This window comes from Protobothrops mucrosquamatus, unplaced genomic scaffold (genome assembly GCF_001527695.2).
Source record: "Protobothrops mucrosquamatus isolate PMUCROS unplaced genomic scaffold, P.Mucros_1.0 scaffold1244, whole genome shotgun sequence".
Taxonomy (NCBI): Eukaryota; Metazoa; Chordata; class Lepidosauria; order Squamata; family Viperidae; genus Protobothrops; species Protobothrops mucrosquamatus.
Genome location: NW_015387451.1, coordinates 24,190 through 38,240, shown reverse-complemented (window position 1 = coordinate 38,240; position 14,051 = coordinate 24,190). Strand labels below are relative to the sequence as shown.

Here is a 14,051-nt window from a genome sequence, read left to right as displayed (position 1 = left end):
AAGGGAGGTAAGGCACCCGCCGGAAAAGGGGGAAAAATGGCGGACAAAAAAAATGGCGGACAAAAAAAATGGCGGACAGCCTTGCTTGGCGACCCCCGTGAAATGGTCGATGGACCCCAAATGGGGTCCCGACCCACAGGTTGAGAACCACTGCTCTAAAAGGAATCAGGGTTTTTCAGCAACTTCAGGAGGGGTTCAAGTCCAACATGTGTAAAAAGCGCTCTGGCTGGGGGAAGTCTGGGAGTTGAAGTCCCCACAGGTCAAAGTGGCCAAGGTTAGGAAACACGGATCTAAACTGAGGAAAATCCTCCATTGGTTTGCTTCGTCTTGGCCTGCTGTACTGCTAGATCAGGGGTCTTCAAACTTGGCCCTTTTATGACTGGTGGACTTCAACTGGCTGAGGAATTCTGGGAGTTGAAGTCCACAAGTCATAAAAGGGCCAAGTTTGAAGACCCCCTGGTCAAGGCCTTAAGTTGACACATAATTAATGTTGGCTTGTTGACACAAACAAGGTCACAAACCAGATATTTTTGCTTTAAAGATACATTATATCAGGGGTCTTCAAACTTGGCCCTTTTATGACTTGTGGACTTCAATTCCCAGAATTCCTCAGCCAGCCTGCCAGGCTGGCTGAGGAATTCTGGGAGTTGAAGTCCACAAGTCATAAAAGGGCCAAGTTTGAAGTCCCTGTGCTAGATTCTGTAGGAGAGAGGGGGGAAAAAAACCACAGGAATCTCTAACTCAACAAGTTTGGGCAATCTGGTGTCTGGCTGATGTTCCTGGGCTCCTTCATTCCTGTCCTCTGATCACAAGTGTGTGTATGTGGGGGTGTGATATGGAGGGGTGAGAATTGTCGTCCAAAGTCTTTGGAAGGCAACAGGTTCATCCTCCCGTTCTTCCAGATTATCCCTTTTTAATGTCCTCCAACCAATTAACTGCTTGCACAGAAAAGGAAAACCAATTTTTGCTGTGTTAACTTCAAAGATCGGGAGGAGGCCTGGCTCTTGACAACACAAAATTACCGGTAAACTCACAATTTTCTGTCCACTCCTATCACCCCGCCTTTCCCATTGTACAAATACGCCACCGATAAACTGCAAACAAAAGAAGGCAGGAAGAGAAAACGCAGGGAAGACCAGGAAAATCTGAGGAAAGAGAGTGACTGTTGCAAGTGAAGAATTCATATATTTATTAAAGGGTCATGTATTATAACCCTGGATGACTCACAAAAACAGCCATGAAAACCATTTTAAAAACCTACTCACAAAAGTTTTGGTACCCCAAAATAGGCATTTCTCTAGGCACCAACATTTAAATCTACTGGGCTTCTGCCTCAGCCCAACCCAATGTTTGGGATATTACAAAATCAGAGAATCAGTGAATCAGAATAGAGCTGGAAGGGACCTTGGAGGTCTTCTAGTCCAACCCCCTGCTCAAGCAGAAGACCCTAGCTAATCCAACCTGACAGAATTGGCAGACTCCAGGTTCCTTCAATTAATCCAGGGGTCTCTAAATGTGGCAACTTTTAAGACATGTGGACTTCAACTCCCAGCATTCCTCAGCCAGCATTCCTCAGCATGGCTGGCTGAGGAATTCTATCTATCCAATGCCATATTTGGAGACTCCTGGATTAAATACTGCTGTCTATTGGGACCCTGGAAGGGCATCTTCTCTGCCACAGCATCAGCCCTCTAGTCTAAACCAGGGGTAGGCCACCTCGGCTCTTTTATGACTCGTGGACTTCAACTCCCAGAATTCCTGAGCCAGCCATGCTGAGGGGGAAAGGGAGGTTTCCAAGCTGAGCCATGCTGGCTGAGGAATTCTGGGAGTTGAAGTCCACCAGTCATAAAAGAGCCAAGGTTGCCTACCTCTGGTTTGGGGTATGGGGGAAAGAGAAGTTGGAACTGAATACACAAGCTAATATTTTTACAGAGGTGCCTCCCACTGGTTTTGCAAGGATCTTGGTGGCGTAACTTTGTGCAAAATTGAGGCACACTGTGACAAAAGAGTTCCATGTAGGTGGTTTTTGGAACAACACTAACACCAGAAAACTTACCATTGCTTTGCGTTGTGAAACTGCCACAGGGTAGTTCTTCCAGGTCATCAAAATGAGTCTACGCACCATGGCGAGCTTAAACAGGAAATTCAGAACTGGAACGGCACCATCAATCAGTCCTCATCATATTTTGATAACAGTCCCATTTTCCACAAACAGCCAGTTAATTCTGTTCTGGTCGGATTGTTGCCTCCTCAAGTTTAGAGACATTTTTTGGGGGAAAAAATAGCATCCAACCACAGATGGACATAGGGAAATGTCTTTTAACGGCACAAAGCCTGCTTTATGTGACCTAAAATAAGTGTCTCCAACCTTGGCTACTTTAAGACTTGTGGACTTCAAGCTGGCTGAGGAATTCTGGGACTCCACAAGTCTTAAAGTGGCCAAGGTTGAGGACCCCTGACCTAAAACACACTGGCCTAAATGACCAGGCTCAATTTATCCTACCTAAGACACATTATTAATAGACCCAGCTGTCTAAAGAAGCCCAGAATGCTGGGTTTGGAACTTTGCTCTTACATATGTGGACGTCAGCAAGACTATTGTATGCACAAAAAATGGAAGGACATTTCAATTCCCACTATGGACGAATGTCTACAGAAGCTGATGGAGTTGGCAGAGATGGCTAAATTGACCGTTTTGATTAAAGAAAAGAATATAATAAGTATTTTTGTTTCTGCTTGGAGACCGCTTCTGGATTTTGTGCTTGAGGTGGAAAAAACCCCAGAAACTTTGAGTTTAGGTTGACTGATTAGATTGATTTGTTGTTATGGAAATGGATAGTTTATAATATTATGGAAAAGTAAAAAGTCGCCGTTCATGCTTTATTCTACTGCGACAGAGGAGATCGGAAGTCAGTGCCCTCTCTTCTCTTTTTCCCTTCTCCCCTTCACTTTTCTTTCCCTTTTCCCTCCCCACCGTGTCCTATTTGCTTTTGTATTTTTGCATTTTACTCTATAATCCAGTGGTGGCGAACCTATGGCACGCGTGCCAGAGGGGGCACTCAGAGCCCTCTCTGTGAGCACACAAACCATCGCCCCAGACCCGCCTCCTCCTGCGGCCCCCTCACTAGTCATCTCCGGGCATGGCCCGTGCAGAGCAGCACAGCCAAGGATATGGCAGGGACAAGACTCCACTCTCATGCTCCGTTGTGCGCAGATGATGCTGTGGGGCACAGGTGGAGAGCGTGGCTCCATGGCGCTGCTGGGCCGCCTGGGTGATCTGCTGCGGCGGGGCATGGAGGCAGTGGGTGGCCCTTCGGGTGGGGGGCCAGGGGTCCAGCCGGCGGTTTTTGGACACTCAGTCTCTAAAAGGTTCGCCATCACTGCTATAATCTAATAAAATGTTGCAAATAAAAAGAAAGAAAAGACCCCAGAATGCTGGCAAGGTGGAAGGAGAATGAAGAAGAGGATGGTCAGCTGCAAGGGATGGACTTATACCATAGTGACAGCTGCACCATTGGAAGACCCAAAGGACAAGTTGGGGACAAGAGTGTCTTGGAGCAAATCTTAAGCTATGTAGTCACTAGAACTCACACCAATCTGATGGATAATCAATCAATCAGTCCCAGGACCCAATTCTTTGTATCTCCAACATAACATTGTTGAAAAGGATCTTGCTCAACCCAACTGTGGATACGCTGGCTGAGGAATTCTGGGAGTATCCAAATAACCAAAACACATTTCTGGCCATAACTCTTTACACAATATACTCCAGGCAGAATGTTTAACAGACTACACGGTGTAAGCCAGGGGTCTTCAAACTTGGCCCTTTTATGACTTGTGGACTTCAACTCCCAGAATTCCTCAGCCAGCATGCCTGGCTGAGGAATTCTGGGAGTTGAGGCCCACCAGTCATAAAAGGGCCAAGTTTGAAGACCCCTGCTCAACATGGTTTAAAGCAGCGGTCCCCAACCCCCGGTCTGTGGACCAGTACCGGGCCACGGCATGCCAGCAACCGGTCCACACAAAAAAAGAAAGCCCCATCTATGAGATACAGGCAGCATACAAAACCATGCACCCTCCGGTTTGCGGGGAAAAAAATCAACGGAACAGGTCCCTGGTGCTCAAAAGGTTGGGGACCTCTGGTTTAAAGTACAGGTAGTCCTTGACTTACAACCTTTCATTTAGTGCCTGTTCAGAATTACGACGGCATTGAAAAAAAAGTGACTTAGGACCATTTTCCCCACTTACCACCACTGCAACATCCCCAGGGTGGTGTGATCAAAATTCAGACGCTTGCCAATTGGCTCGTATTTATGACGGTTGCAGCATCCTCACGTGATCGCGCTTTGCGATCTTCTGACAAGCGAAGTAATGGGGAAGCCAGATTCACGTGAACAACGGTGTTATTAACTTAACAGCTGCAGCAATTCATTTAACTGTGGCAAGGAAGGTTGTAAAATCGGGCAAAATTCACTTAACAACGGTCTCATTTAGCCACAGAAATTTGGGGCTCAATTTTGGTTGTAAGTCGAGGACTATATGTTCAAAAGTGCAAGTTTGGCTTATCAGTTTTGACTGCCTTCTGGCTTACCCAGATGTCTAATCATAATTCAAGTGTCTTTTATTTTAGTATAAAACATGTACTCCAGATAATTCTATCTCACACACGCATACAGTTGTGCACGTGCAGAGAAGCAGAGGCACATATACCCAGACACATTAAGAAGCATGCACAAAAACTGACCACAGAGAAGCATGAAGATCAGTGGTTCTCAACCTTTTTAATGCCGCGACCCCCAACCGGTCGTAAGTCGAGGACTAAACCGGTCGTACGTCGAGGACTAAACCGGTCGTAAGTCGAGATCTAAACCGGTCGTAAGTCAAGGACTACCCAACCGGTCGTAAGTCGAGGACTTTCCCTGCCCGGGAGCGCCACGCATGCGTGGTTCCGCCTCCTGCGCCGGCTGAGGCATAGCTGGCAAGCGGCAGAGACAGAGCAGGCCGACCACCAGCTGGCCCAGCCCAAGGGAGGTAAGGCACCCGCCGGAAAAGGGGAAAAAAATGGTGGACAGCCTTGCTTGGCGACCCCCGTGAAATGGTCGATCGACCCCAAATGGGGTCGCGACCCATAGGTTGAGAACCACTGATGTAGATAGATATAGACTAAGGGTCTCCAAACCTGGCTGCTTTAAGACTTGTGGACTTCAACTCCCAGAATTCCTCAGCCAGCCATGCTGGCTGAGGAATTCTGGGAGTTGAAGTCCACAAGTCTTAAAGTGGCCAAGTTTGAAGACCCCTGATATAGACCCTCAAAGACTTGTGCATACCACCCAAACAAGCCAATCGAGAAAGACGACTCAAAGGTAACAATATAATTAAGATGTTGTCCAGCCCTCTGAAAATCTGCCCTGTCAGAATGCACCCATACTACAGTAGTCTTTGACTTACAACCATTTGCTTAGTGACCGTTCCAAGTTACAATGGCACTGACTTGTGACCGTTTCTCAGACTTACGACTGTTGTAGCATCGCCATAGTTTAGGTCATCAACATTTGAATGCTTGGCCATTGATTCATATTTATGACCGTTGCAATGTCTGGGGGGGCGGGGGTCACGTGATCCAACTTTCGCGACCTTTTCACCAGCCAAGTCAATGGGGAAGCCAGATTCACTTAACAACTGTTGTTACTAACTTAACCGCAGCAATTCAGTCAACGGCCACGGCAAGGAAGGTCGTAAAGGGGGCAAGACTCACTTAACGACAGTCTCGCTTAGCAACGGAACTTTTGGGGTCGTTTGTGATTGTAGGTCGAGGACCACCTGTACCCTAGAACTCTTTTCAGTTATTGCAGCTTCTTCTCTTTTGTTCTGAGCGTCCTAGCGGACCTACTGAATGAACTGCAGATCAGTCTTCCCCAATCTTGGCACCTGTTGTGATTCCTCACCAGCCAGTGGACCTGGCAGCTGAGTCTGAGGAATCAGAGGAGGAGGAGGAGGAGGGGTCTGGAGTGACATCAGAGTCAGAGGAAGGCTCTGAGGAGCTCCAAGACTTACAGTCTGACGAGGAGCCTGGCCCCTCTATTCCCGCTCAGGCTGAGACACAGCTGTGCTGGAAGCCTGAGTTGGACAGTGATGAATCACAGCTGGGAGATATCCAGGATGCACAAAAGCGCAGGCAAGAGAAGCAAGTAGGACAGAGGAAGGCAATGGGGTGGCTCCAAAGACAAAGGAGAAGGCATTAGGAAGCCACGCCTTGGCTGCATAATATAAGGGAAGGTGTGGGAGGTGCTGGTTGCCTTTGGCAACCGTTTGTGTTGAGGATCGAGTTTCTGTGAACTGTGTTTGTTTGCCTTGGACATTGACTCAGGTCTGTGAATAATAAAAGGGGATTGGTTTTTTTCCCTGCGGTGCCTGCCTGTTTGTTGGAAGAGGGGTTTCTCCTTGTGAGCATTAACAAGGACTCATGTCGGTTGGGACCCAACAGTACCTTCTAAAGGTGTGGATTTTCAGTGCCCACCATTCTCAGCCATGGTTGAGCCATCAGGAGGAGTTCCAGGGTTGGGGGAAACCCTCACCCATCATCAAGTTTTAGCATAGGGGTTTGGTTTCTTTCATAGATTTTCTGAACACAGCTAAGAAACACAGACACACAAGCATATCAGTGAAGAGAATTCAAGAAACAAGACTTGAAATAAAAACCAAAACATGTGGGACCTGAAACAGTGATGATGATTAGTGTTGTCCTTCATTTTATTCTCTCTCTCTACGCTCAGTTCTCTATACCCTCCCACTAGTATCCCCAATAATCACCAAGTAGGCTTAGTTCTCATTCAGCTGTTTTGGAGGTGGGATTTTTCCGTTCCTGGATATCTCCCACCTTCCAAGGAGATTTCTGCACTTCTTCAAACAGGGATCTCCTGCTGGGCTTAGCCTCCCCTCCTCCTTCCACGGAGGTGGCGCTACCTTAACTGCAAGTTCAGATACTCTGAGCCCGAATGCGTGTAGAGATTGTCAATCATCCAGGTCACGGCTGTCTCAAAGGTGCTAATGACCCATCAGATGACTGCAAAGAACATAAACCCTTCCATTCTCCACCATTCAAGTCAGAACCGAAAAAGCTTCTTGGATGAGAAGCGAAATGTTTTCAACGGAAAAATCCAAAGAAGTCCAGTTGCCTTTTGAAAAGTCTGAGTCTGAATGGAGAGTCTGAGTCTGAACGATGGAAACAGGAGACTTGGTGCGGTATCTTCAAGCTCTCCAAAGATCAATCACTAACCACCGTGAGGGAGAACATTTTGAAGGGTCCTCCTGGATCTGACAAAACATCTGTCTAGTGCAGGGGTAGGCAACCTTGGCTCTTTCATGACTCGTGGACTTCAACTCCCAGAATTCCTGAGCCAGCCATGCTGAGGGGAAAGGGAGAGGTTTCCAAGCTGAGCCATGCTGGCTCAGGAATTCTGGGAGTTGAAGTCCACGAGTCATAAAAGAGCCAAGGTTGCCTACCCCTGGTCTAGTTCTAGTCCTCTGGTCAGGGCAGAAAATGTATTGTCCACATCCTGGATCTCTTATGGTGGCGGTTCTGACTTCTGCACGAGTTTTCACACACGCGGAAGATGCAAAGCCAAAAGCGTATCTATTTTTTCCCTTCTTTATGGATTCCCTGATGTCTAATAAGGGTGGATTTGTGACTAAACCCCTTTCCACATTTGGAGCAGATGTAAGGTTTCTCTTCCGTGTGATTCCTCTGGTGCCTAACAAGATGGTGACTGTAAACAAAGCCTTTCCCGCATTCCGAGCACTTGAAGGGTTTCTCTCCGGTGTGGATTCTCTCGTGCGTCTTCAGCTGCGACGGCCTGTTGAAGCTTTTCCCGCATTCTGAACATTTATGGGGCTCCTCCCCCTTGTGGGTTCTCTCGTGATTATGAAGACTTGACGTCTGGTTGAAGCGCTTCCCGCACTCGGAGCATTTGTACGGTTTCTCTCCGGTGTGGATTCTCACGTGGACAACCAGGTTTGATTTGAGGCAGAAGCTCTTCCCGCAATCAGAGCATTTGAACGGCTTCTCTCCCGTGTGGATTCTTTCGTGCCTGCCCAGGCTTGCTTTCTCTCCAAAGCCTTTCCCGCAGTCAGAGCATTTATAGGGTTTCTCCTCCATTGGCATTTTCCCTTCCGGTAGGTGAGTCTGGTGATGCTTCATAAAGTAAGAGATTTGCCTGAAGCTTTTCCCACAGTCTGGACACTTGTACGGCTTCTCTCCGGTATGAGTCCTCTCGTGTTCTTTCAGGTTTCCGGCCTGGCTGAATCTTTTCCCACAGTCGCAGCATTTGTAGGGTTTTTCTCCGGTGTGAGTCCTTTGATGCGCAATGAGGTTAGAGCTGGTGCTGAAGGACTTCTCGCAGCCTGAACATTTATACGGCTTCTCGCCTGTGTGAAACCTGTAATGGGTGGCCAGCTCGGAGTTCTTTCTGAAACTTCTCCCGCAGTCCAAGCAAGTGTACGGTCTCTCGCCGGTGTGGGTCTTCTCGTGTTCTTTCAGGGACCCAGATCGGCTGAACCTTTTCCCGCAGTCCGGGCATTTGTAGGGTTTCTCTCCCGTGTGGGTCCTCACGTGCAAAACCAGGCTCCCTTTGTGGCTGAAGTTTTTCCCACAATCGGGACACACGAACGGTTTTTCCCCCGTGTGGATTCTCGCATGCGCGATGAGGTTGCCTTTTTGGTCAAAGCTCTTCCCGCAATCCAAACACCTGTACGGTTTCTCCCCGGTGTGGATTCTGTGGTGTCTAATCAATTTAAAGTGGGCGTTGAAGGACTTCTTACAGTACAAGCACTGGTATATGGCCTGCTCGTCTTGAGCTGTGCTGCCGAGCGAACTCTTCTGCCGTTCGCCTACACGGAGTCCCTCCCGGCTGGGGAGTTCACTTCCCCAGGAAGGAACGGAGTTAGCTGCAGTCTTTTCCAGAGAGTTCCCCTGAGGCCTCCACAGTTCTTGGGCACCTTTCACGGGTTCCTTGTGCACAACATTGTTGCACCCGTTCTCTTCAGCTGCCCCTTCCTCAGGTTTCCACTGATGGTCCTCACCTTTTACCTCAGACACGTAACTTTTACCTGAAAGTATAAAGCACAGACTTTAAAAAAAAATATTACAGAATGTCAGTTGCCACCTCACGCTTGCTTGTGTGCTTCACTGCCATGTGGCAACAATCTGTCATGAACTCTGGGTAAAGGGTGAGGGGAGGGGGAGATCCTTGGGGGAAAGCAAAAGTAATTGCTATATCTCCCCAAGATGCTGCTTCAAGGTCAGCCGGCTGGGAGAAGGCGGCAGCTGCATACCAACCTATCTTTCAAGTGTCCCTGTCAAGTTTCGAAGCCCAGTCTTGCTGGTGCGACAGACATTGCTTCTCAAACTTGCCAACGAACTTGGGGGGAGGGGAGAGGTTAAAGAAGCAGATTGTGGGAATCAAGGGCAATAGCCAGGTGTCTGGCGGGCCCAGAGACGGTCTCTCACAACAATATTTTCCAACTTGATTGGGCAACGTGACCTAATCCAGAGGGAGAAGGAAGGAGTTAATGCTTTTACTATAGGGCAGTGATGGCGAACCTTTTAGAGACCGAGTGCCCAAAACCCGCCCCCCCACCCCTGTCCCCGCTCTGCCGTGCCTGCTGGGCCACCCACCACCTTCACGGCCCACCACAGATCACCCAGGCAGCCCAGCAGCGCCATGGTGGCCACACTCTCCGCCTGTGCCCCGCAGCATCATCTGTGTGCGACGTGGCGCAAGGGTGGAGTTTTGTCCCCGTTGCGCGGCTACCATGTCCTTGGCTGCGCTGCTTTGCGTGGGCCATGCCTGGGGGTGACTGTCCTCCAGGGGGCTGCTGGTGAGGAGGGGACCATGGGAGGAGGCAGGACTGGGGTGACGGTGTATGTGCCCACAGAGAGGGCTCTGAGTGCCGCCTCTGGCACGCGTGCCGTAGGTTCGCCACCACTGCTATAGGGGGATTGGGACGGGTCCAGCCAGAGCTGGTTTTACTTTCATCGGTGCTGATATGGTGTGCTCAATAAAGCTTTGCATTTAAGAGATCAGAAAGTCTCAAAGGCGGTTGCTTGGTTGGGTTCGCCAGTCAGAACTTTGACAGTCCATTCTGAAAACATCTTGCTTGAACCCAATTGGTTGGGGGGGAGGGGCGGAATCAGTGATGGGAGGCAGTTAAGTGAGGGAAAAGTTGAACTTAGGGATTTGAGTGTGAGATTCTCAGCTTCGGCTATGTATTACTATAATACACTATACCAGGGGTAGGCAGCCTTGGCTCTTTTATGACTCGTGGCTCAGGAATTCTGGGAGTTGAAGTCCACAAGTCATAAAAGAGCCAAGGTTGCCTAACCCTGCACTATACATTATACCTTTCTCAACAAGTGGAGCCAAGAATCCTTTCTATTTACAGATTTAAGTGCTGACAGGTCTGACACAGATAGTCCTCGACTTATAAAAGCAACTGGAATTTCTGTTGCTAAATGATGCTGTCTTACAGCACAACTACATGACTTAGCAATGACAATCCCTACAGTCCTGGTTGCTGGCATCCACCAAATCCCACCAAATCAAAGTCTGTGGGGAAGCCAGCATTAAGTTGCAAGGCCCAGGCCGATAGGCATTTCCAAAAATATATAGCTACCCAGAGTCATGTGTTTGAGACGGGCGGCCATTTAAATTAAAGGAATAAACACTGCTTCTCTAACTTAAGATCATCTATGGATTTTTTTTCTCACCTTCAGGATCTTTGGTCTGGTCCAATGTGATGGTTTCCTCTTCCTTTTTAACTCCATCCGGGTCAAAAAGAACAATGCCAGCCTGCAACTTCTCCAGATCTTCCTTTTGACTCATCCTGGACATCTGAACATCTTCGTGGAAAATCCTTCGGAAAGAGGTCACCGGTTTTTCATTCAGCCTGTTCTCAACTTCTTCGGGAGGGCCGTTATTTCACATGTGGCTTCCTAATCAACGACAGGCAAAATTTCTAATCAACGACAGGCAAAACTAAGAGAAGTATTCCCCAAAACATTGCCCCCAGCCACGCTGGACCACAACGCCCATCACCCTCACCAAAAGGCGACACCAGCAATAACGGTGTTTTTGGAATAACGGGAGTTACAATCCAACAAATTGCAAAAGGGACGATTAGCTGAGACTGATGGAAGCACAACCTTATTTCATTCAGCCTATTGTCTGGGAATTCTGGAAATTGGGGGTTCCCCAAATATTTGGAGATAGCAGGTTAAGAGAAACTACCTAAGACTCTTTCAGCTGGGTCCATATTTTTTCTCTTGGGTTCAGTGTGACTTCTGAAATGGGCAATCGTGTGATAATCAATACTGACCTCCTCTGTTTTATTTATTTTTCACATTTTTGATCCGCCCATCTCCTTCAAAACTCCCCTCTTCCAGGTTACTGAATTCATGAAGGCTGGGCCTAGAAATCAGGGGTAGGCACCATTGGCTCTTTTATGACTCGTGGACTTCAACTCCCAGAATTCCTGAGCCAGCCATGCTGAGGGGAGAAGTTTTCAAGCTGAGCCATGCTGGCTCAGGAATTCTGGGAGTTGAAGTCCACGAGTCATAAAAGGGCCCAGGTTGCCTACCCCTGGCCTAGATTCACCCTCTAAGAAACAGGATAGTTTAATGGAGATATAGCACCCACTTTGGTGTAGTGGTTGAGATCAGGAGACCAGGAGGCAGTGAATTCTAGTCCCACCTTAGGCATGAAAGCCACTGGGTGACTTTGGGCTAGTCATTCTCTCTCAACCTAACCCACCTCACAGGCTGCTGTGTAAAAGCAAGGAAGAAGAAGGATTAGATATGTTTGCCACTGAAAACACATACATAAAAGAACATTTTAAAAGGGGGGATAAATATACAGATAGTCTTTCAAGTTACAATCACAACTGAGTCCAAAATTTCTGCTGCTTAGCGAGACATTCCTTAAGTGAGTTTTGCCCCATTTTATGACTTTTCTTGCCATAGATGTTAAGAGAATCACTGCATTTGTTAAATTACTGGCATGCTCGTTAAGTGCATCAGGATTCCCCCCATTGGTTTTCCTTGTCAGAAGGCCACAAAAGGTGACCCTGGCACACTGCAACCGTCATAAATATGAGTCTGTTGCCAAGCATCTGAATTTTGATCATGTGACCATGGGGATGCTGCATCGGTCGTTAAGTGTGAAAAACGGCCATAAGTCACTTTTTTTCAGTGCCGATGTAACGTTGAGCGGTCACTAAATGAACGGTTGTAAGTTGAGCACTACCTGTAATATGATGATGGGTGGAATGAAAGAGTATTGAAGGGGTTCGCACAAGTCAAGTCACATAGACTGTAATGTGATATGTGGGAATGAACTTGGGAGAACAGGAGAAACACTCACTGCCTGGGCAAAGGTCTCAGAGGAGGCAGCTCAGGCCACAGATGAGGGATCACACGGGAAGCATTTCAGTTTCCCAAAGACTAAAAACTGAGAAGGGGACAAATAATAATAATAAAGTTGGAAGGTACTTTGGAGGTCATCTAGTCCAACCCCCTGCTCAGGCAGGAAACCTTATACCATTTCAGACAAATGGCTGTCCAGTCTCTTCTTAAAAACTTCCAGTGTTGGAGCATTCACTACTTCTGGAGGCAGGTTGTTCCACTGGTTAATTAATAATAATAATAATAATANGGGACCTTGGAGGTCATCTAGTCCAACCCCCTGCTTAGGCAGGAAACCCTATACCATTTCAGACAAATGGCTGTCCAGTCTCTTCTTGAAAACTTCCAGTGTTGGAGCATTCACTGCTTCTGGAGGCAGGTTGTTCCACTGGTTAATTGTTCTAACTGTCAGGAAGTTTCTCCTTAGTTCTAGGTTGCTTCTCTCCTTGGTTAGTTTCCATCTGTTGCTTCTTGTCCTGCCTTCAGGCGCTTTGGAGAATAGCTTGACTCCCTCTTCTTTGTGACAGCCCCTGAGATACTAGAACACTGCTATCATGTCATCCCTCGTCCTTTCAGTCTTGCAAGATTCTGTTAATGTAACCTCACAATACAGGTAATCCTCAACTTATGACCTGAACTGAGCCCAACATTTCTAAGCGAGACAGTCATTAAGCGAGTTTCACCCCATTTTTATGACCTTTCTTGCCACAGTTGTTAAGTGAACCACGGCAGTTGTTAAGTTAGTAACTCGGATGTTAAGTGACTCTCACTTCCCATTGACTTCGCTTGTCTGAAAATCGCCAAAGGGGATCACATGACACACACTCACACATACCCGGGACATTGTAGCCGTCATAAACATGCCACCGTAATGTCGAATGGTCACTAAACAAACTGTTGTTAAGTCGAGGACTAGCTGTAAAGTAGAATTAGTTCATCTGGGTGTGCTTCTTATCTGGACTACCTCACAAGGCTGATGTAGCCCAAACCACAAACAGAGAGTCAGTTGCAGCAAAACAAAGGAAGGATATTATGATGTGAGGCATGACAAGTGAGCGCAGCCACTTTCAGCTGTCCCAAGTTCCTTACCCTTTTTGGACAAGGCTGTTTTTCACAGTTTGTAAGGGAGAAGATTGCGGGTTCAAATCAACCTCTCAAGGATGCTTCCGAACCAAATGAGCCGTTCCCACGATCCTGTTTGCCTGGCTCCTACTAAGCGGGTCCCCTTTGAGCATCCCTGTTCCGCAGGGTGTGCCACGCACATCTCCGTGCTTCCCTGTTGCAATTCATTCAGCCAAGTGGCCAAGCGCTAAACCAGTGGTTCTCAACCTGTGGGTCGGGACCCCATTTGGGGTCGATCGACCATTTCACGGGGGTCGCCAAGCAAGGCTGTCCGCCATTTTTTTTGACCGCCATTTTTTTTCCCTTTTCCGGCGGGTGCCTTACCTCCCTTGGGCTGGGCCAGCTGGTGGTCGGCCTGCTCCGTCTCTGCCGCTTGCCAGCTATGCCTTGGCCAGCGCAGGGGGCGGAACCACGCATGCATGGGACTCCCGGGCAGGGAAAGTCCTCGACTTACGACTGGTTGGGTAGTCCT

At 48.0% G+C, this 14,051-nt stretch overlaps 1 protein-coding gene across 1 annotated transcript; it reads right to left on the bottom strand.

Annotated features, from left to right (window-relative positions):
* Positions 1-7,633: 7,633 nt before the first annotated feature.
* LOC107292012 (zinc finger protein OZF-like) lies at positions 7,634-10,880 on the bottom strand. Its single transcript, XM_015821074.2, has 2 exons — positions 10,766-10,880; positions 7,634-9,105 (listed from the first exon to the last, which is right to left on the bottom strand). Exons 1-2 carry the CDS (start codon positions 10,878-10,880, stop codon positions 7,634-7,636), a joined length of 1,587 nt encoding a protein of 528 aa, XP_015676560.1.
* Positions 10,881-14,051: the final 3,171 nt, after the last annotated feature.

Excerpts from the sequence above, each read along its gene's own strand:
- LOC107292012 (XM_015821074.2), bottom strand. The coding sequence starts at position 10,880 with ATGAGTCAAAAGGAAGATCTGGAGAAGTTGCAGGCTGGCATTGTTCTT. Across the intron at positions 9,106-10,765 it reads CCAGACCAAAGATCCTGAAG|GTAAAAGTTACGTGTCTGAG; the intron begins GTGAGAAAAAAA and ends TTATACTTTCAG.